The sequence below is a fragment of the Pan paniscus genome, chromosome 8 (assembly GCF_029289425.2).
Source record: "Pan paniscus chromosome 8, NHGRI_mPanPan1-v2.0_pri, whole genome shotgun sequence".
Classification (NCBI taxonomy): Eukaryota; Metazoa; Chordata; class Mammalia; order Primates; family Hominidae; genus Pan; species Pan paniscus.
The window spans coordinates 91,571,728-91,596,204 of NC_073257.2; the positions used below are offsets into that span (position 1 = coordinate 91,571,728).

General features: G+C 53.0%; 1 protein-coding gene and 1 long non-coding RNA gene across 2 annotated transcripts in view; one reads left to right on the top strand and one right to left on the bottom strand.

The window, feature by feature from the left end:
* The window catches only part of ZCCHC24 (zinc finger CCHC-type containing 24), a 63,611-nt gene extending 48,441 nt beyond the window's left edge, over window positions 1-15,170 (bottom strand). The window contains exons 1-2 of the mRNA XM_034930963.4: window positions 14,741-15,170; window positions 2,061-2,261 (exon numbers count right to left, since the gene is read on the bottom strand). Of these exons, the coding sequence (XP_034786854.1) occupies window positions 2,061-2,261; window positions 14,741-14,986 (447 nt within the window). The 5' untranslated portion in view covers window positions 14,987-15,170. The remainder of the gene's footprint in view (window positions 1-2,060; window positions 2,262-14,740) is intronic.
* LOC117974651 (uncharacterized) lies at window positions 15,160-24,259 on the top strand. Its single transcript, XR_010113195.1, has 5 exons — window positions 15,160-18,392; window positions 18,953-19,169; window positions 20,555-20,631; window positions 22,900-23,020; window positions 23,413-24,259. It is a non-coding gene; the product is annotated as an uncharacterized LOC117974651 (long non-coding RNA).
* The last annotated feature ends 218 nt before the right edge of the window (window positions 24,260-24,477 follow it).

Genomic DNA, 24,477 nt, shown 5'->3' on the forward strand with positions numbered 1-24,477 from the left:
TGTAAAATGAGGCCTCTGCTCCTCCTTCTGCCATAGAGTTAAGAGTCCAATATGAGATGATGATCTCTATGAAGGAAGATCCCACGTTAGCACTGTGCTGGAAGGTGCCAGGGACCTTCTGCCCCAGCATTTAGAAGAGCGCTGGCCCTGTCAGGAGAGGATGGTGCATGCATGTGCACATACACTCACACACACACCACACACACACACACACACCCTCTGCTATCCCCGGGCCTCTGGCTCACATCCATTGCCTTTGGATATTGGTCACCCTGGGGGAGGCCCTGCCACCCTTCTCCAAAGCCCTTCTCCTGGTGGCATTCCCAGGCTACCAGCCCAGAGTGAGCATACCTCCTCAGGGCTCCAGAGCCCCTGTTGATGTCTGAGTGTCGCCTGCCTGCCTGGATTAAAATCCCAGCTCTTCCATTGATAGCTCAATAATCCTGTGTGAGTCCCTTCCTCCCTCGAAGCATCTGTTTCCCCACGGAAAATGAGGCAAATAGAGCACTTAACACATAGAGTAGTTTCATTAAATGAAATACTGCTTGGAGAGCACTCAGCACAGTGCCTGTCTCCTTAACGGAGCTCAGTCTGGCTCTGCCCACTTCCCAGGCTGTAGGCAGGGGATGAGGGAGGGCTGCTGTGGATGGCTGTGTGCACATGAGCTGGGGGCCCCTGTGCTGGGGCTCAGCTGGACAAAGTGCAACAGGCTATGGACTGCACAGGCCATGAGCATGCCCTTAAGGACCAACTAGATCCTCAGTTGCCTGTTTGCCCCTCATTCTATCCAGAGAACCCCAGGGGGGCTGAGGGTACTCACTCTCTGCTGGGAGCCAGTAGCCTCCTGCTTACTGTGTATATTGAGGGGGAGGACAGGACCCACTGGAGATGTGGGGTCTGCAGGAAAGTCGTCAGTGGGTCAGCTCCCACTATGTATGCAGAGTCTGGGATGGGGGCACACAGATCACCTGGGGACCTTGCTAAGATGCTGCTCTGAGAGCCTGCAATTGTAATAGCTCCCTGGAGGCACTGATGCATCTCTGCCAGGGCCGTACTCTAAGCGGCAAGAACCTGAAGCGTGGTGTGGCCGTTTCTGAGCAGAGTTTGGGAATGTAATGAATGACAGCACATTTTGGCCTCCCACTGGTCCTGCAGGGACCCAGCCCCACCCAACCACACGTCAGTTTCCAACATCTGGAGGGGAACACTACATGCATTTCCAGAGTTTCCAGGATTCCATTTCCATTACAAACGTAAAATAAAAGTAATGCCACATTATAAAAAAAGTTGGAAAATAGGAAAAACTAATAGGAAAAAAAATCACTGATAATCTCATGCTGTACTTAAAATGACTACTACCCTCTTTTCCCAGGATCCCAAAACCATGTCTATCAGTGGGTCAGGGACCATCCTGTAGGTGGGCTGGCACGGTAGGCCCACTCTGTCATACTGAAGCATTGGATCAGGTGGGGGCCTGGATCTGCCCGCCCCTCCCTTCTCACTCCAAGAAAGAGATGCTCCGCCCTGCAGTGCCTGAAGCCTTCCCCCAGCCCTATCCTGGGAGCACAGAGTGTGGGGCAGGGCCCCTCCCCTCTTCCCTCACAGGCTGAGGAGGCAGAGGTGGGGTTCAGGGGAGGGGGTGCACATCTGGATTCCTGGCCCAGAGCCTGCATTCCTTCCCCATGAATGTGATGAGATGGGGCCTCCAGGGAGCTGTGAGGAGACTGCCCCCTCAGAACAGGCCCCACCTAGCAAAAAAGACTGGTGGAGACCCAAAGGCACAGAACCTCCTTTGGGGGCCCAGTTCGAGTCCAAAAATCCCCCACCCAGATTGCTGACCAACCAGCGTGGGCCCAAGATGGGCCTCTGTCCTGACCACACCAGCCAGCCTTGCCTCAGAAATCCCAGCAGGGACAAAAGGGTAGAGGCCAGAGGACCACAGGGCCACTCATTGGTGGAAGGGGCCCTGGGGACACCACTTCGCCTGCCCTACCCACAGGAGCCTGTCCACAGGTCAGTAGGGGAGCCCAAGAGCACCCCCTGGGCCAGGGCTGCCTTACCTGGGGGCAGTCCTTGATGTAGTGTCCTTTGTTGAAGCACAGGTGGCACAGGTAGTTGGGTGGGGGCCGCTTGCTGGGCTTGCGAGCCTCGGAGGTGAGGGTCAGGTCTGAGAAGTGCTCGGTGAGGGAGCTGAGGCCATCGGCGATGTTGTTGAGGGAGCCATAGGGTGAGGCGCCCTTGTACACACTGTTGCTCAGCGCCTGTGGGAGACAGAGGCACATATACTACAGCCTCTGCCTTGGGAGAAGTTCCATAACCCCCCGCCCAAACACACGCGTGGATTCACACTGAGTCTTCAGCTACCCGAGGGCTCTGGGCTCCAGAACCCTGAGTTCAAATCCTAACTAGTGTGTCTCCATGGACAAGCCAGTTAACTACTCTGGGCCTCAGTGGCCCTATCTGCAAAATGGTCCTAGTAACAGCTCCTCCTAGGGTTTCTATGAGGCTAAAATGAGGTCATGAATGGAAAGTAGTTTATCTCATGCCTGGCACTTCAGAACCACTCAGTAAATGGCAATGATGTTGATGATGGCTACTATTATTATTACCATTAGTTCTTAACATACTGCCATGAGGTAAGAACATATAGTAGAAAGCAACCTGTCAGATTTGGGGCTCTGCCACTAACTGGTGGGGTGACTTTAGGAAAGTCACTGCTGACTCAGTTTCCCCACCTTGTAAGGAAAGGGAATGTCAGCTTGTGGCATTGCTCCCGCTTCACACTAGACAAGACTGAAGCCCAGCCCTTTGCCAGGTTTCCTGCAGCCCGAGGCTTGTGTAGTCTGTGTGTGGGGAGCCCTCAGCCTGGCCCCAAACCACCTCTCTGGAAGCCCAAGGAGGGAAGTGGTCCATCTCTCTCACCTCCAGATGACAGGAACCAGACATCTTGCTTAGCTTCAAAGCAGACGTGGCCCAGGCCCCCTCCTGGTATATACAGCCTCTATTTATAGGAGTCACGGGCTCCAGGCTGCCTTGCATACTGGAATTTAGCGAAGGTGGGGCTGGCAGGGAGCAGCCAGGGGTCCCCCTTTCCTGGAGCAAGGCCAAGGCTGAAAGAGGCGGCCTCCCCAGGAGGGTCAACAACAAATCTGGGCTTGGGGCTTGAGTATCTCCTGGCCCCAGCACAGGTGCCCAAGAACTGCAGGAATAAGCTACGGACCTTGGGGGGCCTTGTGTCTGATGGGGAGACAAGGATTTGTTTTGGGGAGTTCCAGGCTGAAGGGGAAGCAGGGCCTCTGAAAGGAAGGGCCTCAGGCTCCCTTACAAAGATGGGGCAGACAGAAGCCCAGGTTGGGGACAGTCCTTTCTGTGTTCCCTTAGCATAGGCAGGGGAGGGAGGCGAGCTGCAAGCTGGCCCCAGGGCACAGGGCACAGTCTTGCCTCCCCCAACTGAAGCAGATCCTACTTTGCACAAGTATGTGTCCCAGCCACCCAACTGTATCCATCTGCAGGCATCTGCCACTCCCCTCCTAGCGACATGGTCCTCATCATCTGGGTGCCACTGATGTTCTTGGTGCCTCAGGACACACGGCTGTGTGACCACAGCCCTTTCCTTCTGGGACTCTGTTCCCTCTCGTGTGCATCTGGATCAGAGCCTGGGATGCGGAAGGAAAGACACAGACACCACAGCCGGGGCAGGCCAGCCCAGCACACAGTCACCTATAGTGACTGGGAAGGATTTCAATGGGTCCAACTGACTGTATCTTCTGTATCACTGCCTGGCCTGACCACCAAATCCAGGACCAGTGGAAGATTCCACATTGACCTGCGTTCAGCCTGATGGGCACTCCAGCTCTCAGATGAATCCAAGATGGAGCAGTCCACCTTGAGAAGCAGAGGGTCCCCCGTCCCTGGAGCTGTGGGAGCCAATGGGGGTCAACCTTCCACGGCATGGGGGAGAGTTCCGATAAAAACCAGATCACAGGATAACAGTGACACAGACCAAGCTCTTACTGTGACCCCAGCACTGGAAATTTTACACGTATTCAGATAGCTGATTCTGCCCACAACTCTATGAGTCACTATCCCATTTTACAGATTACATGAGTGTGCCCCAACCTGTATTGAATGACCTGGGAAGCTTATAACAAACAGTTTTCTGGGCCCCACCTCAGACCTACCAAAGCAGCCACCTGGAATCGAGGGCCCGAAATCTGTATTTTTAGGTGTGCGGCAAAATATACACAACAAAATTGACCATTTCAATGATTTTTAAGTGTATAGTTGAGTGGCATTAAGAGCATTCATGCTGTTGTGCAGCCATCGCCACCGTCCAGCTCCAGAACTTTTTCATCTTCTCAAACTGAAACTCCATCCCCGTGAAACAACAACGCCCCCGCCTACTGCAGCCCAATCTGTATTTTTCAAGCTCCCCCAGGCAATTCAGGTACAACCAGCCCAGCCCCACCCAGCCTTGGAGCACCTGGACTTCCCAACCATCAGGGTCTCCCCTTATCTTGACTCGAAGACTTTCCCCACACCAGAAGGCCCCCTCCCCCTCCAAATCCGCCCCAGCCTCCCAGAGAAAAGTTCATCCAAACAAGAAACTTGAAGCCCCAAATGGTGTGACTCACCCTCATGGCTGGGAAACACAATTTCACAAATAACAACCCTCTTAATATTTTTTTCTTTTTCTTCCTTTCTTTCGTTTTTTTTTTTTTTTTTTTTTTTTTCCCCCTGGATAAGATTTAAGCAAGTCCACAGGAATCAGGCTGTTTGGCAGCAAATTGTCAAGAGGAAGGGGAAGTTTGGTGGGTGCCAGAAAGTGCACTAATTACACCCTGAAAAACCTCTCCCCCATCTTGCGGCCACAGTCCCCTGCCCACGGACGGCCCCACAGGCATCCCTGGGCAGCCAGAGGCCTCTAAGCGGGTGCCCTCTCCTTGGCAGCTCGACACCCCACCCTCTGGAGGGCCGCAGCCTTGCCCCTGCCCCAGGCAGCTCCGCAGTGAGAGAAGTGAGGCCAGAGCTTCCCCTCCTCATGGCCTTCCCACCTCTAGTGCCCTCCAGCCTGTCTCCAGGGAATTAGGGCCCATCCCCCAGCCCTAATTCCAGACGAACGCTACCTTAGAGCCGAAAGGGTAGAGACCGTCAGCTGACCCCACCTCATTCCCACATGAAAGATGGGGAAACTGAGGCCCACAGGGGCACAGGGACGCAGACCAGGGCACCCAGCCAGGCCCCAGGGCCAGAAGTCCTGCTCGGCTGGCCAGTGTGAAGGGTGGGTGAGGCAGTGAGCTGCTTCCTCTCTGAGGCCCCGTTTGAGCTCAGGCCAGGGAGGTGAAAGGCAAATCAGTCTCCTGGTTGTTTCCACAGCCTGTGGGGACTGGATGGAACAGAGGCCAGGACACAGAGCTCTATCCCCTCCTGCTCGGAGCTGGGGCTTGGCCTCTTGGGTTTCCCATCTGTACAGCATAAAATGGAGCGGGGAAGGGGGAAGAAGGGTGACCTTGCTGATCCCTGTGGTCCTGCTTTCCTAGGGTCCAGACACCTGGGTCCTGAGAGACGCCCCTGGAGCCTGGCATGCAGAGGCCGACACAGGCACCATCTGTTCTGTGGCCTTCCTTCTGTGGCTGGAGTGCAAGGTGGCCCTAAAAGCCTTCATCTGTCAGCCCTAACCCTGCTCCTCTCACCATGCCCACCGCGCAGCTCTGCCTTTCTCCCTCCAGCCCACACTTGCTGCCTCAGCCTGGGAATGCCCTTCTCTATGTCCATCCAGAACCCCTCCAGGGCCTGGCTCCAGATCGGGCTCTAACTCCAGGGTTGTGGCCTTGACCCCATCCCTTCCCCTTACTCAGGCCTCAGGCTCCAAGGAAAAGCATGAAAAGCACAGATCCAGGTGCTCCTGAAGTACCCCCGGCCATAGAGGCCCCGACTCCCACCAGAGGCCTTGCTGACCTCTCCCACCCCAGCGTAGCCCAGTCAGCACTGCGGTTAGCAGGAGGGGGCGCAGGGATCATGGCGCAGCCCCGCCTGAGTGACCAATGGAGCTCTGAAGTCGCTCTCTAATCTCTCCCCGTGTGTGAGGCCTCCTCACCTCTCCCACAAGGCTGGACATCCCTGAAGACAAAGGTTCTGCAACCCTCCATTGCCCCATAGCCTGCCCTGGGTGCGATGGTCACCAGCAGGGAAGGGCCTGCCCAATTGACAGATAGGGTAACAGATGCCCTAGCGGTCTCCTCATTTCCATGGGCCGAGTGGAGAGGCACTCCCACCTTAGATTAGGCTGCTCTGGGCACTGGTGCAGGGCAAAGCCACTTATGGGGTAAGTGGAAGCCCCTGGGCCATCTAGGCCCAGATCACCAGGCTTAGGGAAGAGGCCACCTCTCTTTCCTCCCTAGGTCAGTGACCCCAGCAGGTAGCAGGAAGCATGTGACCCTCACACCGCATCTGGGGGACCATGCATCACACTCCTGCCCAGTGCTGGAACTTCTCCAAGGTTTTTGCTTGGCTGTTGGGGAAAGGAAGGTGGGAAGACGTTATAGTTTACTTTTTTTTTGAGACAGGGTCTTACTGTTCTTACTCTGTCACCCAGGCTGGAGTGCAGTGGCACAATCACAACTCACTGCAGCCTAGACTTCCTGGGCTCAGGTGATTCTCCCATCTCAGCCTCTCAAGTAGCTAAGACAACAGGTGCATGGCACCACGGCTGGCTGATTTTTTGTATTTATTATTTGTAGAGATGAGGTTTCACCATGTTGCCCAGGCAGGTCTCAAACTCCTGGGCTCAAGGGATCTGCCTGCCTCGGCCTCCCAAAATGCTGGGATTACAGGCATGAGTCACCGTGCTCGGCCTGTGGTTTACTCTGATCATGCGGTGTGTCATATATTTGACTAAATCCTTTACCTTTCTTAGTCCCCTCGTACCTGGCAATAATACTATTCAAATGGGCATTATTGGCCCCATTTTATAGAGCTAGAAACTGAGGCTCAGAGAGGCTGAGCAATTTGCCCAAGGTAACGCAGCCAGCACGTGTTGCCCTGTTATATTTCAGCCTCTACATGGCCTCCAAGGCTTGACCTCCCCTATAGGAAGGGGAGTCAGAGGAAAATGCCAGGTGCGGACCACTCTACTTGGCACAGAGGCCCTGTGACATCATATGCTAGGCCCCTCGGCTCTGGCAAGATGAAGGACCAGTGTCTCTGGGCTGCATGAGGGGTGCAGGCCCTGGGCATGGTGGTTCTGCTGCAGAATGCTGGGTGCAGAGGCAGAGATTTCCAAGGCTGACTCCAGTTCTCCCCGGAGCAAGCCTGACAAGAGGGACTTCTTCTCTTTTCTTCCTTCCCTGCAGGACAGTAGGTAGGCACAGTAGGTGAGGGGTAGCAGGAGTTAGGGCAGGAGGGTAGAAGCTGCAGAGGGCAGCCCAGAGGGAGAAGAGAGGGCACAGAAACAGGACAAGAGACAGATAGGAGAGGCAGTGACAGCAGGCAGGATGGGGAGAGGCAGTGACAGCAGGCAGGATGGGGAGCAGCATGTGCTGGGAAGGACATGGCCACAGTGAGACCATGGAAAAGGCAGCGTCTGGGCCAGGCTACCAGGTACAGCAGAAGCAAGGGCTGAGTCCTGCTCCCCAGGCCTGAGAAGGCCCCGGAGGAGGAACTCTGATTCGAGTCCCTAGCTCTGTAGGGGTTCCTTTCATCAGCTGAACAACCGCTTTCTTATCCCAAAGCCACCCCTACTCCACCCCACAGACACGCGCACACACACACGCACCCACACTCCTCTGTTTGGGACAAGAGACCATTCATCTCGCAAATGAATCCACCCTGCTCCCAAGGGGATCTGTACTTCCTCCACCCCAGGCATCTATCTGCGGCTGGTCAAACACATACATGTCCAATATATACAGAGGTGGACACCAGCCGGTCTCAGGGAGACAAGGAGATAGCCCGTGGGCAAGGCGGGAAGCGAGCCAATAGGAAAACATGGCCACACCTTGACTGAGGGTTTTCAGCTGTGCTCAGCCCCGGCTCTGTTTGTTTCCCAGGTCTAAGGCTGACCCATGGGCCAGGACAGTGCTGGGCTGGCCACGACAGGCACAGCAACCCTTCACCCAGGACTCCAGAGGGCACCACTGCCTCCTGGAGGCCCATTCACCCAGCAAATGTAAAACACAGTTCCCTGGACACAGTCAGTGCTTAGCAAAAGATTCTTATTTAAATCACAAGTCTAGGTTATTTTTGGTGGGGGAGTGGGCAGAGAGAAATAGGGAAAGGACCCAGGAAAGGGGGAGCAGACAGTGGCAGCAGGACAAAGCAGAGGAGACCTGGGGAGATCCCTTTCCTCCTTGGTTCCAACAGCTCCAGCCCAGGGTCACCACTCACCTGACAGGTGCTCACGTTTCACAGCTATAAGCCCTCTGCCCAGCTAGTGTGTAAGCACTGGGGACCGGGCTGCCTCTTACTGCTAGAGCATATTTGTTGAATGAAAGCAGAGAGCAAGAATATGAGAATCCCAGGACTGGAAAGGACCCGCATATTTAGCTAGACTGTACTGTCTGGAATACCACTGAGGCTTGCAGCCTCCATTGCAGGGATCCTTGATCTGTGATCCACTGTGGGCATGAAGGTGTGCATGATCCCACTGAAATCACAAGCAAACATGTGTATATGCATGTGCACGCATGCTTATGTTCTGTGCCTTGTGCTGGCAGCAGAAACTCTAGTTGTCTTCAGATTCTCAAAGAGGTCCCTAACCAAAGAAGGTCAAGGACCATTCATCAGCATACCCAAGCCTCTGCTGAAACACTTGTAGGGGACAAGGTTTCACTATCTCCCAAGTCAGCTCATTCCAATGAATCAAGAAATCAATAAATATTTTTTTCTGTGAGACAAAACAAAAGGTGAAGAGGCTCAGGAGAGTACTTACATGCTCACAAGTCAGGAGGTGGAAGGGAGGAGGGGAGGTTACAATTCAAGACACCCACCCACGTAGAAAACATTAACTAAGCAGCTAGCATGTCCTGCACGCTAAGAACCAGATGCCAGTACTACTAAGTAGAAAAGACAAGATTCCTACTCTCAGGGTGCTGACAGTCTAACTACTGAGACAGACACACATATTGCTATTACAGGACAAGACCAATCGTTCAGACATGCTTTACAAAAAATTAGCCAGGTGTGGTGGCAGGCGCCTGTAATCCCAGCTATTAGGGAGGCTGAGGCAGGAGAATCTCTTGAACCTGGGGGGAGGTGGAGGTTGCAGTGAGCAGAGATTGTGCCACTGCACTCCAGCCTAGGTGACAGAGCCAGACTCCATCAAAAAAAAAAAAAAAAAAAAAGACATGCTTTACCAGAGCACCTACAACTCATCTTTCACAGGCTCACAGCAGCTGGAAAGAGGTCTGCTCCCAGTGGCAGCCAAGTAAAACCCCTCAGAGAAAGGACATCCATTTGTGTCATAAAGAAGCCAGTTGGAATGTGTCCATGTACAAGGGCAGGGAATGGCATTTTAGGTAGCAGCAATAGCAAGTGCAGGGGCTTAGAGGAGGGGGAGTGCTTGATGTTTTCAAAAACCCCAAGTAGACCAGTATGGCCAGAGGAGGGCTGAATAAAGAATCACATGCCACCACCACCACCACGACACACACACACACACACACACACACACACACACACACACACAACAGATCTAGGACCTGAGACCTAGGCTGGAGTCCTGGTTCTGCCTCTGATTCCCTGAATGCATTGTCTTTCTTTAGAAGAGCCTTAGTTTCCCCATCCAGACAATGCGGACGCTGCACACAGACTAGGATATGGGTGCAGAAGCAGTAGAAAGTGCTCAGTGCCCATCTTCTCTCCTTCTCCTAAAGCAGGCCAGCCCTGGACTCATGCCCCCATGCTGGGTTGATGGGGAGTGGCTGGAACAGGGACATGGTAGGAAACCCAGTACTCATGACCAGTACTCAGCAATTCCAGAAAGTTTGAGGACCAGGGACAAAATGTCGGAGGCACTGAGGCTTGATAGGATGCCCCCGTCCAGACGGATTGCTGCCTGCCCTCACTGGGACCCAGAGGCTGATCCAGGGGAGAGCAAATCTGGGGACCAATTGCAGGACAGGTCGCAGATGCAACCCGTAGCTGGAACACAGAAGAATTCTAGATCTAGCTCTCCCACTGACTGGCTAGGTGACTTGCCAGGCCTCTGTGTCCTCTTCTGCAAAAAATGGGAGCTATGAGGAAAGAGAGGCCATGAATAGAGCACCACCCAAGAGCAGAGGACTGTTCCACTAGGGCCATCTCCTCCCGGAGCCCTCCTCTGGGTACTGACGGCATCTGGCTCCCTGCCGCTGCTACTTACTGATTACTAATGCCGTCTGCTTTCCTCCCTCCCACCTGACTCAGAAGGTCCACGAGGTGTGGTCTTCCCTCTGAGCCCATGCCTGTCCAGTCAACGTAATCTGACAGAGGGAGGGTCAGGTTGCCTCAGCCAACAGCTTCTCAAATGACGGTCCTCCTTGCCTGAGTCACACTTCAGCTTCCCAAGGGTGGCCAAGAGAGCTGGGAGCATCCTCCCAAACTCTGGGCTGGGATAGAATGGCCATTACTCTCAGGCCCTGGAGCTGCCCCCTAAACACACACACACACACACACACACACACCACAAAGGCTGCTGGGAACCCACCTGAGCTCCTTAAGCCCACTCTCGAACATAGGCACCTCATATCCTTGGGCAGAAATGTGGCTTTGTTCCACACATCCACACTGGTCAGGCAGCCCGTGGGCTTATCTCCGTCTGTTGAGGGCACATCCAAACCCTCGGAAAACTGTCAAGACTGGGGCCTTTTAAAGCAGGACACTGTATGTACTCCTCTAAGGGTTTTAATGGCCATGTCCATACAGAAGGGCTGGGCCCAGGGAAAGGCCATTTGTTAAGCCTTGTGACACCCTTGCTACTGTTCTCAAACCTCCAATGGGTAGACCTGAGCAGCAAAGAGGAGGTTCATTGCTGCAGAGGCTGATGCTCTAGGAAGAGCTTCCTAAAGGTTGGAACTATCCAACAATGAAGAGGTCTTCCAGGAAGGACACTGACAGGTGTCCTGAGCCAAAAATGTTCTCTGCTCAAATAGGTGTGGGAACTGTCAAGCTGAAGAAAGGTTAACAGGTTTTGCACTGCAGGAGTTCTCAGGGCCTTTCCTGTGCTAGTGGGCACTGTGTGTTTCCAAGGGAAAGGAAGGACACTGTGTCTTCCAAATGTATTTGACCACAAAGTCCTTCCCCCAACATTCACAAAGTGGGGGTCTCTTGACAGTAGGGCCACACCTTCCAGCTACCTTTGTCCCTGGAGAAAGAGGGAAAGAGAACAGTTGCCCTAAGAATTCTACCTGAATGGAGTGAGACAGCCACATCTCCCTGGAGGCTGGAGGGTACAGGGACTACCTGGCAGGGGCTCTGGGCAGCCCTTCAAGGGGCCCAAGAGGCCATCTTCACAAGGAGGTAACTCAGCTTTTCCAGAAATGACTCCCATAGCCCCTTTACGGTTGTGAATTTAAGTTCCAAACAAGACTTGGCAGGGAAGACCCCATGCAGCCCAGCCCCCACTCCATCTAAGAACTGCCTTCCTTGGGTACCTGCAGAGAGAGAAGGGGCTCAGCCAAGGGCCTTAGGAATCCCTTTCCAAAAATGTATCGTTGTTGCCATAGATCAGGTTTTTGAAACTGGGTTTCACGGGGCCTAGTTTGTAGACCCAGAAGCCTTTTAAGAAACTGTGCAAGGTGCTTGTGTCCGCTTTGGCCTGGCACCCTCACCACAAGCTGGGAAGTCCCCACAAGAATCCAAGTCACCTCCTGGTGCTTGCTCCTGCACCAGGAACTCTGGTGTGAACTCTGCCATCTCTCTCTCTGCTCTCAGGGCCAGTGTGCCACTCAGAACCGTTGGCTTATCTTCAGCTTCCAGAGCTGAGGTTCCAGGGGCACAATGGGCTTCTGTGCCCCCATGTCCTCACCCCCCCTCAAATCCCAGCTGCATTCATGGTGTTTTGCTATTGTGGTGGGAGCAGCCTGGGGGTGGTGCAGGAGGGGGTGGGCTCTTGGCACAGGGGTTGGCGCAGACAGGCCGTGGTCAGTGGTCAGCATGCAAGTCACATCCGCAGGCACTGCCACTGGGCCTGCCAGGCCTCGCACAGAATGGTGATGCTCCTGGGCCCCCTGGGTCCCTCCGTAGAGTCCCCTCCGGCCCACACACGACTTGCTTCCTCTCCGACCAGCCCCTTGGTGGCATTGGGGTGGGGGGTATTTTTTCTTGCCTTCTCAGCCAGTTGCTATTTTGGAGCCATATTAGGTCACCAGCTAAGCCCTGGGCGCAGGAAAGGCCTGTCCTCAGGAACACAGCTGAGGCTTTGAGAGGGTTTAGGAGGCAAAGTGGGTGGGGGGTGAGGATGAGTGAGCCTGAAGCCAAGAGAGCCTTCTGGAAGTCAGCAGGCACAGCCCTCCATCACCTCCGAGGAAGCCACTGGCCTGTGAGCATCAGAGAAGCCCCTCTTGACTCCCCCAGCCCTCTCTTGTTTGAACAGGTCTCAAATACTATAGATATACCATCCTGGGGTGTAGCAGAGACTAAATTTAACAGATAGGTAAGCTAAGGCCCAGAGAGAGACGGAGTTCCCTGAAGTCAGGTTGTGAAAGACATTTCCCCACCACTGCACTATACAGTATAACCTTTTCCTGCTCCTTTCACAGTGTGACTTTATGGGGAAACCGAGGTACGTAGCAATGAAGTGACAGAGGGCAGTTCTCACTGAGCTCCGGTTGGGATCCTGGATGCCAGAAATTTTCAAAAAGCAGCACAACATCCTATTCTTATAGGGTACTCTTGATGGTTCCAAACTCCCAGGTCCTCTCAGGGGAGACCCACAGGTGGGGAACAATGCCACCATGGTAGGGGGAGCAGAGGGAGGCTAGAAGAGGTTGATTAGGGGTCCACACTTGACCTGTGGGTCATGTTCACCCTTCTCCCAGGGTGAGAAACTCCCGTGGGGCTCCCACAAGCACCCCCATCAAATCACCCACCATTCATACCCTCTATCACCTTGTCTGTTTACTCATCCGTGGCCCCCACTAGCCTGTGGCTGTGAATCCCCGGGGCCTGCCCAGAGCTCAACAAATGTTTGGTAAGAGAACAAACAACTGAAAAGACGCATGCACCAAAGAAACACCCCACAAACGGTCCTCCAGTCACTGGTCACCTGAAGCCAGTTCCCTGAAGAGGCAGAAAAGTCTCTTACAAGAAAGAAAGATCCCCAGCCAAGAACCATTCCTCACGTGGAGAGAATGCTTTACAGTTTACAAAGAGCTTTGGCATAGAAATGCTTTTGCCTGACACCAAAGGGTGCACTTTCAGACTCATCTTCCTCCTCTGCACCCAGCCCCCTCCCACGCCTGTTCTACCCACCCAGGTCAACAGGTCAGCCTGGGTAGTGTTGGCCTTGGGCCAGCATTTTATATGTCCATGCCTCCCCTAGTAAATAATGGCAGAGTTGAACTCAAGGGCGACCCTCTGCCTCCCTCTCTTATCCCCAGCACACCCTTGCATACATAGGCTTTCCTCCCCAACCCATTCAGGACTCTGACTCTCCTAAAACTCACCCGTGTGCCCAGGTCTGGAAGGAAAGTGACCCCCATGTGTGTCCTCCCCCGAACACACCTCTTGCATCTTTGCAGAGAAAACCCCCACAAGGGGAGGAAGTGAAGGCCACAGATGGGTGTCTGAAATTCCCAAATGAGGCAGGAGTAAATGGAGGGAGGGGAGGAGTCCAGCCCACGGAAAGGAGTGGTATCTGGGCAGGCCCTGGAGACTCTTCAAAAAGGGCTGGGAGGTGGTGGCGATCTGTGTATTTATCTTGCTGGCAAAGAGGCGCTGCCCAGTCAACTTTGTAACTGAATCTACCAAACAGGCAGACTTCGCAACACAGCCGGCCCAGGTTTCTGCAGAAGGCGCTGGGCAGCTGGAACCTCTCCCCCTTTCTAGCCCCCCTCCCAAGAGCTCAAGAGGATTTCCCTTTCATTTCCTTCCAGGCTGGGAGGGCTGGGGACAGCGCAGTCTGTGGGGTCAAGCCCTCAGAAACCACTTCCTATGTGGCTGGGGGAGGGCGAGCAGCTGGAGGACGTATCTGGGGTCCCCGAGTGAGAACAGCAGGAGAAGCCCTCTGGGCAGTCACTGCTCTCCAGGGTGCCTTTCGGGTCGGGAACCGCAGAGGTCGGAGAAAAGATTTTAGGCCCTTCCAGAGGAGCTCCGAGCAGAATCTGCACTCTCGGTCCCAGCCCGCGGTGGCCAGGACGAGGATAGGGTTGGGCGTGAGAAGGACACTTCGAAGGGGCTCCCCGCCCAGGCCGCACCCCAGCTGTCTGAAGAAAATCCGGAGACAACCCCTCCTCAACTCCCTCCCCCAACCCCTTTGGAGCAGGGCTGCCCTGGCAGGGAGAGGGGGCGGGAGAGCTCCGCCCCGGCCTGCATTGCTCCAGCCCGGGCTCAGCCGGGAGGTGACGCGCACCCGGCACCCCGGGGACTTCGGGCGGCGAGTTTGGCAGAGTTGAACGAAGCCAAGTCAAGCCGGGCCGGGCAATGCGGAGCCGGGCCGCGCCAGGCCAGGAAGAGCGGGTCAGACAGGGAACGGCCCGCCACGGTGGGGCGGTGGGGCGGTGGGGCGGTGGGGCGGTGGGCGGGGGCGCGCGGGGGCACCCACCTCTCCGCGCTGCAGCTGGAAGAAGCTGTTGAGATAGCTGGAGTGCAGGGGCGAGCCCAGCTGCTCGGGGCGGCCCTTGCCGAAGGCCAGCTCCGGGGGTGCGGCGCCGGCGGTGGGCTCGGGCCGGAAGGCATCGAAGGCGCTAGCCTGGTGCGTGTCCTGCAGCGACAGGTAGACCCAGTTGAGCAGCTGGGCGGGCTGGTACACCGAGGCGGCGCTCGTGTCGATGGCCGACAGCAGGCTCATTTTGCGGCGGCGGTGCCGGCCCCTCCCCGGCCGCCCGCTCGCGGCCCCCCTCCGCAGCGGAGGGGCGGGCACCGGGGAGCCTGTGCCCACTGCCCGCCTCCCGAGCCCCGACGGTGATCGCCCCGCGCCCTGCGCCCCGCGCGCTGCCCGCAGCCGCTGCCGCTGCCGCCGCCTCCCCCCGACTGCGGCCCCGGCGCGCGCGGGCGGTGGAAGGAGGCAGCGAAAGTTGGGCAGGAAACTTTTGGCCCCGCCCCTCCGCCCCGCCCACTGCGTCCCGCCCCGCCCGGCGATCCGCTATCTGCCTCGCGGCTGACCCCGCCAGCGGCGGCTCCGGGGGTGGGGTCCACGATGCCCCGCCGCCCACTCCCTGCCCCGCCTGGCACTGTCTTCGCCGTGCATTGGCTGTCTCGTTGAATATGAACCATCAGGGGTGGGGAGAGAGGGGAGTGAGGCTCATCTGCATATGCAGCACGGCGCGGGCCCGCCCATGCGAGGCCCCGCCCAAGCCCCACCTCGTCCCAGCCCGGCCAACCCAGCTCCCCGAGCTGCCGGGAGCTCAGTGCAGCCCCGGCCTAATCAATCTCGTCTCCCTCTGTCGTCAGCGCTCTTGTCTCGTTCTTTCCAAATCCTCTGCAATTGTTTTTCACTCACTTTTCCTTTCCTATTTTCCCTCCTTTCTCATACTCCTTTCTCTCTCTCTTAGACTAGTACTAGTCTCCTGTGTCCGTCGTCCTTGTATGTGGCGCCCTCCGTGTGTGTGTGTGTGTGTGTGTGTGTGTGTGTATGTCCTTCTCTTTCTCTCACTCTTCTTGTCTCCTTTCTTCTATTTCCGTCTGGTCTGATGTTTCTCCCTGTCTCTCCCGCTCCTCTCTCAGACGCGTGTACACAGACGCACACACTTCTAACTCCCTCCTCTCGCTATCACCATCGGACCCTCCCCCTCCTACTTAATTCCTTCCATCTGCAGAATCACTTTGCGGGCCGGCTGCGCCAAGGGGGGCCCGGGTTCCTGCCCCAGGAAAGACTCCCCGCCCCCTCCCCCCGCCCTTCTCCTATTTCTGCTCTGGGCCCGCCTCGCTTCTCGACCCTCTCCTCCACCCCGGCTCCAGCCCTAGCCCGCCCCGGTGCCTTGGCGAGTCGCCAGGACACCAGCCTGGGCCGGGGGAGCTCGGGAAAGCGGCTGTCACCCATCTCGCTGGGACAACTCAGCTACTCCAAGACTGCCTGGAGGGAGCCCCGCCCCCGCCTCCGCCTCCGCCTGACGCCCCAGGAAGCCCCGGGGCCTTCACCGTCTCTTTCTCCGGGTGGTCTTTGCTGCGCCAGCACCGGGGACCTAGCCCAGAGGAACTCACCGCCTGGCTGGGACCGAGTCACCTCTCCCACTTTCAGTCTGGCTCTGGAGCCATTCCGCCCAGCGTTGGAGTGCCAGCTTGGCCACCGTCCAGCGGAATGACCTCTGCATGACGCCTAACCTCTGCGAGCAAGCCTGTTTTCTCCTCTGTAAAATGGGAGCAGTCATCCTCCCGCCGGCCGCCGGGGACGTTTGTGTGCTTCCCAGCTTGGGCTTGGTAAGCGGAAGATATTCCGTAAAGGACAGCTCTTCCCCGCCACCCACTCCACGAGTTACTCACATCACCTGCAAGGCACCTAACCACATCTATGGTCGCTCGCAGCACGAAGGCCTTCAGTAATGACCAAATGCCACCCTTTTTCACCAACCAAGAGGCCCTTGGATCTCAGATCTCCATCTTGTCTATCAATTTGCAGTTATTAATACAAACGACAGCATATGTATCAATCATGTCTTCATATTTTCATTCATCAAGAACACATCTATACAGTACCCTTTATATTTTTAAACAGTATTAAACCTATTTGTTTAAAGAGTAGGTACACGGTTCTTGCAAATGGCTCACCTGTAATCCCAGCACTTTGGGAGGCCAAGGCAGACAGACTGCTTGAGCCCAGGAGTTCCAGACAAGCCCTGGAAACATGGCAAAACCTCATCTCTACAAAAAAATGCAAAAATGAGCCGGGCGTAGTGGCGCATGCCTGTGGTCCCAGTTACTCAGGAGGCTGAGGTGGAAGGATCACTTGAGCCCAGGAGGTGGAAGCTGCAGTGAGTCGAGATCATGCCACTGCACTCCAGCCTGGGCAACAGAGTGAAACTTTGAACCCCCTCCCCCACACCAAAAGAAATAGTTGTGATTATCTCTGGAACTCTGCTGCTGTCTTTGAGCTTCCAAGGATGGAGGTAGGATTTGGAACCACTGATAAAGACCTTCCCTAGATTTTATAGAGAAAACTGCTGTTCAGGGAGGGGACATAACTAGGAATCTGACACCTGCTTAGAGAAACCTCTGATCCTTCCCTGTGTCCTTCAGAGTGATTTGATGCCAAGAAGGTGTTTATCATACCTGGTGACCACACCGATGGCCTCTGCCTCTTTCTCCCCAACATAGTTTCTACCCAGAGCCTGGAGCATAGATAGTAAATAATTAGGAAATAGTTGCTGGGTTGATGATTGAATGAATAGGTGGAGAGATGCATGGATGCCCAGATTTTGCTCCTCTTTGAAGCCTGAGTGGCTTCTTTGGTTTTGTACTTTTCTCCCTCTCCTTGCCCACAGGACAGCTGCTCAACATGTGGGCTCTGTACCCAGTAGGTGACTAATAAATATGAGCATCCTATAGGCAGTTTGCCTGGATGGCAACTGATTGACCTAAGGTCAGCCCTCAGCCAGCTGCTGGGAATGCATGCTCCAGGATCCCCTGAAACAACGTGTACGGTGGGAGAGGGTAATAGGTGAGAGTGACCAGATGGGTATCAGAGGCCTAGGTACCAGGCCAGAAGACCGGGCCACGCCCAAACTCTGCACCTTCTTGCCCTATCATGTGCACCCTAAGGAACTCTGCGTTTAAAATGTCAGAGGTTCCAAGCCCTCACTTTACAAAGGAGGAGGTACCATGGCCCAGAGAAGGAAAAGAACCATCCCAGGGTCTCTCAGTAAACCTGATAGCTAAGCCACCTGCTCCTAACCCACTACTACCTCCCAGCTCTCTTCATTGATCCCAGTGTGGCAGCATTCAGGTGTGGCAGCTCTGGCCCCATATACTGTCCTCAGACTGGAAGGCAGGAGGGAGCACCCAGGTGAGGCTCACATCCCTGTCCCCTTCCCTATCCAGTGGCTCCAGCCATCCCACAGTCTCCAGAATGGGTCAGTGGAATGAACACAAGATTTGGAGGAAAGACCTGGCCCAGTGACCTTGGGTAGGCCTGCCCTCTCTGTAAACCTCAGTTTTTCCAGGTATCAAATGGGAATGTTGATCCCATCCTTACCAACTTCTACAGTGACTGACAGGATCCAAGGAGGATGCAAAGAGGAAGGAGCTTTGCTGTTCCCTGAGTGAGTAGGCAGTCATGCGTGACGGGAGGGTGATATTGATACTTTCAGTAACAGTAATATTCAATTTATCTGGAGAAATGTGGGCAGGAGGGGACAAGTAGGAAAAAGTCTGCTCCTAAAGTTGCCCAGGTAACAGGTCTGATAAGTGTTTGGTGGAGTATCAAACCAAGAGCCTTGAGCTCAGAGAAGCAGGAGAAACCTGGGCAAGAAGAGGAAGCAGTTGGTCTTTATGAGGGAGTCAGCCTTCAAATTCAGCCCAGGAGGCAAGCAGAGATGAGCAGGGGCAGAAGATGGGGCTTCACAATCCTGTGCAAATTGATGCTTCTCATTTCTGTAAAAAACGCCCCATGGTGATTTATCATGTGAAGGAACCCCTAAACCTCTTCAAACCACCCACACTCCATGTGTCAGGAATAAATAGCAAAGCACACACTGACAAAGCTAAGATTTGCCTCTCCTTTAGGCCAGGGCTGGGCATTGGGTTCCTTTGGACTGTGTGTTGACACAGAAGGTGTCAGTTTACAGCAGAGATGGCAAAATGGCAAATACTCTCCTTACAGGCACCACTGCCCCATCCCCCACCCAGGACAGACCTCTCTGAGTGCGGATCCCCTTCCCAGGCAAGACTTCAGGTTCCTGCTCAATACAGCACCCCACGTCACCACTAATGAGATGCTGGAATTGGCCCTGAAGACGCAAATTATTTGCCATGTTGACTTTATATCCACCTTCCCAGGCTGCTCTCTAAACCCTATGGTGACTGTGCAGAATTATTAGGTTGGTGCAAAAGTAATTGCTCTTTTTGCCATAGAACCAACCCAGTGAGCTAAAATCCAGGTTTCAAGGCACCTTTACACACACACACACACACACACACACTCTCTCTCTCTCTCTCGGCACCTTTACATACACACACACACACACATACACACACACACACACACACATAGAGTACCTCCTCCTTCCATGGATGCAGCCCCGCTGTTTACACTAACCAGATTTCAGTCCCAACTAGCCCCCAACTTCTTTGTGCAGTGCACAGATGGCAAAACCATAAGGGCAGTCTGACCACTCCAGGCCCCACCCACAGGCTCTTGAGTAGCCTTTAAGTTTATCTTGAGCAGCAAAGGGTGGGTAGGTCCTTGAACCTTAAACTCAGCCTACCGCTCCTTGCAGGTTCCGAGGTGTGGAAAGTGCCTGGAGCTTTGGAGACTGTCACTTCCTGGGCTGTGTGACACTGACAAGTTGAGTCTCCTCCCCTGGACCATTTCCTAGTGTATAAAATCTTCCCACTGCTGTTGGAATCCCAGATGACACGGGGAGGCAGGAGACACTTTGATGGCCCTGGCCTCTGGAAGCCCTAAGAGAATGCCTGCTTGGTTTCATGGCTGGACAGTATGACATGGGCATGAGGGGTCCCAGCCTGGGTGTGAGGAGCCTAGGGTTTGTGTGTGGTCTGGGAAAACTGGCAGAACACCCTGGACCTAGAAGTCACTGGAGCAGGCCTAGTGGGCTTCCTGCTCCCTGAGGAACCATCCTCAGAAAAGTGGTGTCTAATGTCATATAGGAGCTACGGGCAGCAATCACATAGTAGCCCCCTCTTATCCATGGGGAATACATTCCAAGACTCCCAGTGGATGCCTGAAATCGCAGGTAGTTCTGAAACACACACACACACACACACACGTGTGCGCGCACACGCGCACAATGTTTTGTCCTATACATACATACATACCCACGATAAAATTGAAATTATAAATTAGGTACATTAAGAGATTAACAGGTCAGGTGTGGTGGCTCATGCCTGTAATCCCAGCACTTTGGGAGGCTGAGGCAGGAAGATCACTTGAGGCCAGCAGTTCAAGACCAGCCTGGCAACATGGTGAAACCACCCTCTCTACAAAAAGTACAAAAAAGTAGCCAGGCATGGTATTGTGCATCTATAGTCCCAGCTACTCAGAAGGCTGAGGTGGGAGGATCCCTTGAGCCTAGGAGGAGGAGGTTGCAGTGAGTTGAGATTGCCCCACTGTGCTCCAGCCTGGGTGACACAACGAGACTCCATCTAAAAAAAAGTAGTGGCAGAGATTAACAATAATAAAATAGAACAATTATAATAATATACTGTAATAAAAGTTATGTGAACATGTTCTCTCTCTCTAAAGGTTTTTTTGTACTGTATCACCCTTCTTATGATGATGATGTGAGATGTTAAAGTGCCTGCTTGATGAGGTGAAGTGAGGTGAGTGATATGGGCATTATGATGTTGCATTAGGCCGCTCTTGACCTTCTGACGACATGTCAGAAGGAGGCTCATCTGCTTCTGGTGACACTAGACCATCGAGCCCTATCGAGGTCAATGACTGGATGTCAGGAGTGGACAATGTTTATAAGCAGGCAGCGTCCACAGCGTGGATCACTGGACAAAGGGATGATTCACGTCCCGGGTGGAACGGTACAAAATTTCATCACGCTACTCAGAATGCCGCGCAATTTCAAATTCCTGAATTGTATATTTCTGGAATTTTCCATGTAATATTTTTGGACTGCAGTTGACTGCAGAGAACTGAAACCATGGAAAGCAAAACTACGGATAAGGGGGAACTACTGTACAATTTATCAGTAGCCTCTTAGCAAACCTCAACCTGCGGAGAGACTCCAGGCCTCCAGGGGTAACTGGTCACTCCACATGATGCCTAGTGGGTCGCAGCCAGTGATCAAAATGTGAGCTTGTCCTCTTGTGGGTGATGAGGAGAATGGCTCTGGAATTTCTATGTATTTAGGTTAGTGGGATATCTGTTTGGGAGATGGGATTAAGACACTCGCTGTAAGTTGAATGTGCAAAGTTCTCTACATTATTCTGAGAAAAGCCTTGCTTACATCAAAGAATAGAAGGAAAGTTGGCTAATGGAGACTTTGGTAGGGGCTGAAACTGCCACTCCAGTCATCCCTTAGCCTTCCTTGCCTACTTGGAACCTTTCCATGGTGGCCCACTGGATGAAATCCAAACACCTACTGGGCAAAACATTCATGGCCTTTCAGCATCTGACTCCTGATCACCCTTCTACCCTAATGGCAGGTACAACCTACCCCCATAACCCTTACACCATGTGTACCCCACCTTCGGCAAAATGAAATAACTGGCCTTTCCCATGCGTGCAAGGCCTTCCTTGCCTCCATGCCTTTGCACTTGCTGTTCCCCTACTGGGAAGAGCCCCTTCTTTTAGTCTTCCTGGCAGTCTCCTCTCACACTTAGAGACCCAGCTGAAAAACTGACTTTCTGAAAGAAGCCTTTTGTGATCACAACCTCCTCCCCCATCACACACACCCATTAGATATTCTCTCTTTTATCTTTGACTATGGGGCGTTCACACGATATGATGACATTTGTAAAATGGTCAGTCCTCCCTTCTCCTCCATTCCCACCAGCACTCACCCCCGGACTATGAGCTTTTTAAGGAGTGATAAGCTCCTTGGCCTAACCCAGTGCTGGATCAGAGCAGGCCCTCTGTTTACTTAAGGAATGAATGAATAAACTCAGAAAGCCTTTGTGGTTTGTAGACTCAGAAACAGGAGATTGTCGAATCTGGGCTGGAACATCCCGGAGACTGTGAGGATTACAGACACGCAGGGAGCTCGGGCAGGGAGGGTTGGTGTTCCCTGAGCAGGCAAGTCCTCTTCCCTTCTCACTCAGCTTCCCTTGCAGTGGGGTGGGGGCTGTGCATTCTCAGCAAGAAGGTGAGTAGGAACAGCGTGACTCTTGGGAGTTGGCAAGAGTGGGTGTGGGTTCTCCACGCTTTCTCTCTCCCATCCATGAGGTGAAAGACTCTAAGACAGAAGAGTCCGGATCTCTAAATCAGTGTTGTAGGTGAGCTGACCAGGGTGGTCTCCCAGACTGTGATGTGTACAGCCCCTGAGATGGGGAGGCTTATCTGTTACTGCAGCAGGGCCTGCTCTATCTCAGCTAATAAAGGAGTTCAAAGATGACCTGATCCCAAAACCTAATTTTACTGATGTGAAAACTGAGGCCTGAAAGGGGAAAGCACATGACTTCTGGTTCTGTGATTTTCAGTTGTCCCCCTGAAAACCAGACAGTGGCACCAGCCAAGTCTGATTCTCAATGCCAGCCTTCTTCTTCCCCCCAGCCCAGGGGCACAGAAGGGAGTTAACCATAATCCTTCTTCATCATATTATGTTTTATTTAGTTGTTTGCTTATAGTCCCTGTACAAACCAGCCACCATAAAAATGAGAACCCTGACAATAACTTATATCTACATATGAGATCTATCCCTAGCCCATCTCCTAGGTTCCCCCAACCTGACATAATCACCATCTGGAATCACTCCCTTGCTTTCATATTTATTTAATTGTATCTAATCTGTATGCATTCTAAAAATAGATATTTTTAATTTGTTCTTTAACTTTCTTAAAAGAGTATCATGCTGTACAGAATCTTTATGACTTACTTATTTCACTTAATTTTGTACTGCTATTTTTTTTTTTAATTAGAGACAGGATCTTGCCCAGGCTGGAGTGCAGTGGCTATTCACAAGTGCAATCATAGTGCACTACAGTCTTGGACTCCTGGCCTCAAGCAATCCCACCTGTTTCCTGAGTAGCTGGACTATAGGTATGTACCTCCATACCTGGCCATACTACTAAATTTTAGTCATATTGAGGTATGCCGCTGTAATTCATTCATTGGTTCATTTAGATTTAGATTCCTGTATTCCATCCGTTGTGTGACTCAACCACAGTTTATTCAACTATTCTCCTGTTGATGGTTCTTGCAACTGTGAACACTGCTGCTATGACTCTTCCTGTCCTACATTTGCAACAATATCTGTTCAGTGTATGTGCTACATTGTAGAATAGATGCATGTTCACCTTTCCAAGATACTACTAATGTTCTCTAGTAATGCATAAGAAATCCTATAGGTTCACACCCTCTGCAACACTTGATCTCCCACTTTTTTATTTTATGAAATGTGTGTGCAGTTGGTTCTTTTGCCATTTTAACAGGCTCCCTGACCTCTCTGGACCTCAGTTTCCAAATCTGCTGATGGAGGATGATGTTTTCAGTGCCTACACAGCTCCCAAAGTGAAGATGATATGGAAACTGGGTGGTGTCAAGGACGGTCACACAGAGCCAAGGAGCAGAAATGCTTGCCCTGCTTCTGCCATGGTCTTCACAGTGAGAGACAGGCAGCTAAGCCCCTGAATTCTCCAGGACCTGCCAAGTTGGGCCATTTCAGAGAGGAGAAACTGAGACTCGGAGCTATGTAATCAGCATATTGGAGCATAGAAAGCAGAGACAGGCAGAAGGCAAGAACTCAGAGTTGGGAAAGGAATCCTGACCCACCCAGATTGGCAAAGCCATTGCAGACCCATGGTTCTGGGGTTTTCCTGTTGGCTCGCAAAGTGATATCAAGTCAGAGGTATTGTTTTCCCTTGTCTCTGCCATTGATAAGACAGAGAAAAACAGCTCCCATGATAACATTGATGCTGCCAGCCCTTCCTGCCACTGGCTTTCCTGGTTGGAGTCCTCTCCTATGCTCCTTCCTCTCTCTCCTTCCGGACTGAGATTCAAGCCGAGATGCCTTGTGGGGCAAAGGAGCCGGCGGTGAGTTTCCCTCCTTCAGTTGCTTCAGCAGGCACATAGCTCCTTCTCATCTTGGACAAAGCCCAAAAGGCTCTGAGGCAGTGGTGTGCTGGGGCAGGCTCATACTGACTCATTAGAGCCAATTGCTAAATTTCGGGGAATCTTGTAAGCCAATTGTTAAACACAGTCATTATTAAAAATTAGATGATATGAGATTGCAACTAAATAATTTATACTTTTTTAAAAGTAATAAACACTCCTAACTCATCATGTCCTATTTACTTTATTGCATTTTACTGTTAACTATCCTCTGGAGGTAATTTACATATTGTATTTACATGGTGGAAATACCATATACTTGTGTACTATTGTTCATCTTTTCTCAATTTGCACTTGAAATTGGTAGTTTTTATGCCATAGAAATCAGCGAACACTGCAAATCAAGGATGTTTTATTTTTTAGAGAGCTGGTGGTTAAAGATTTAC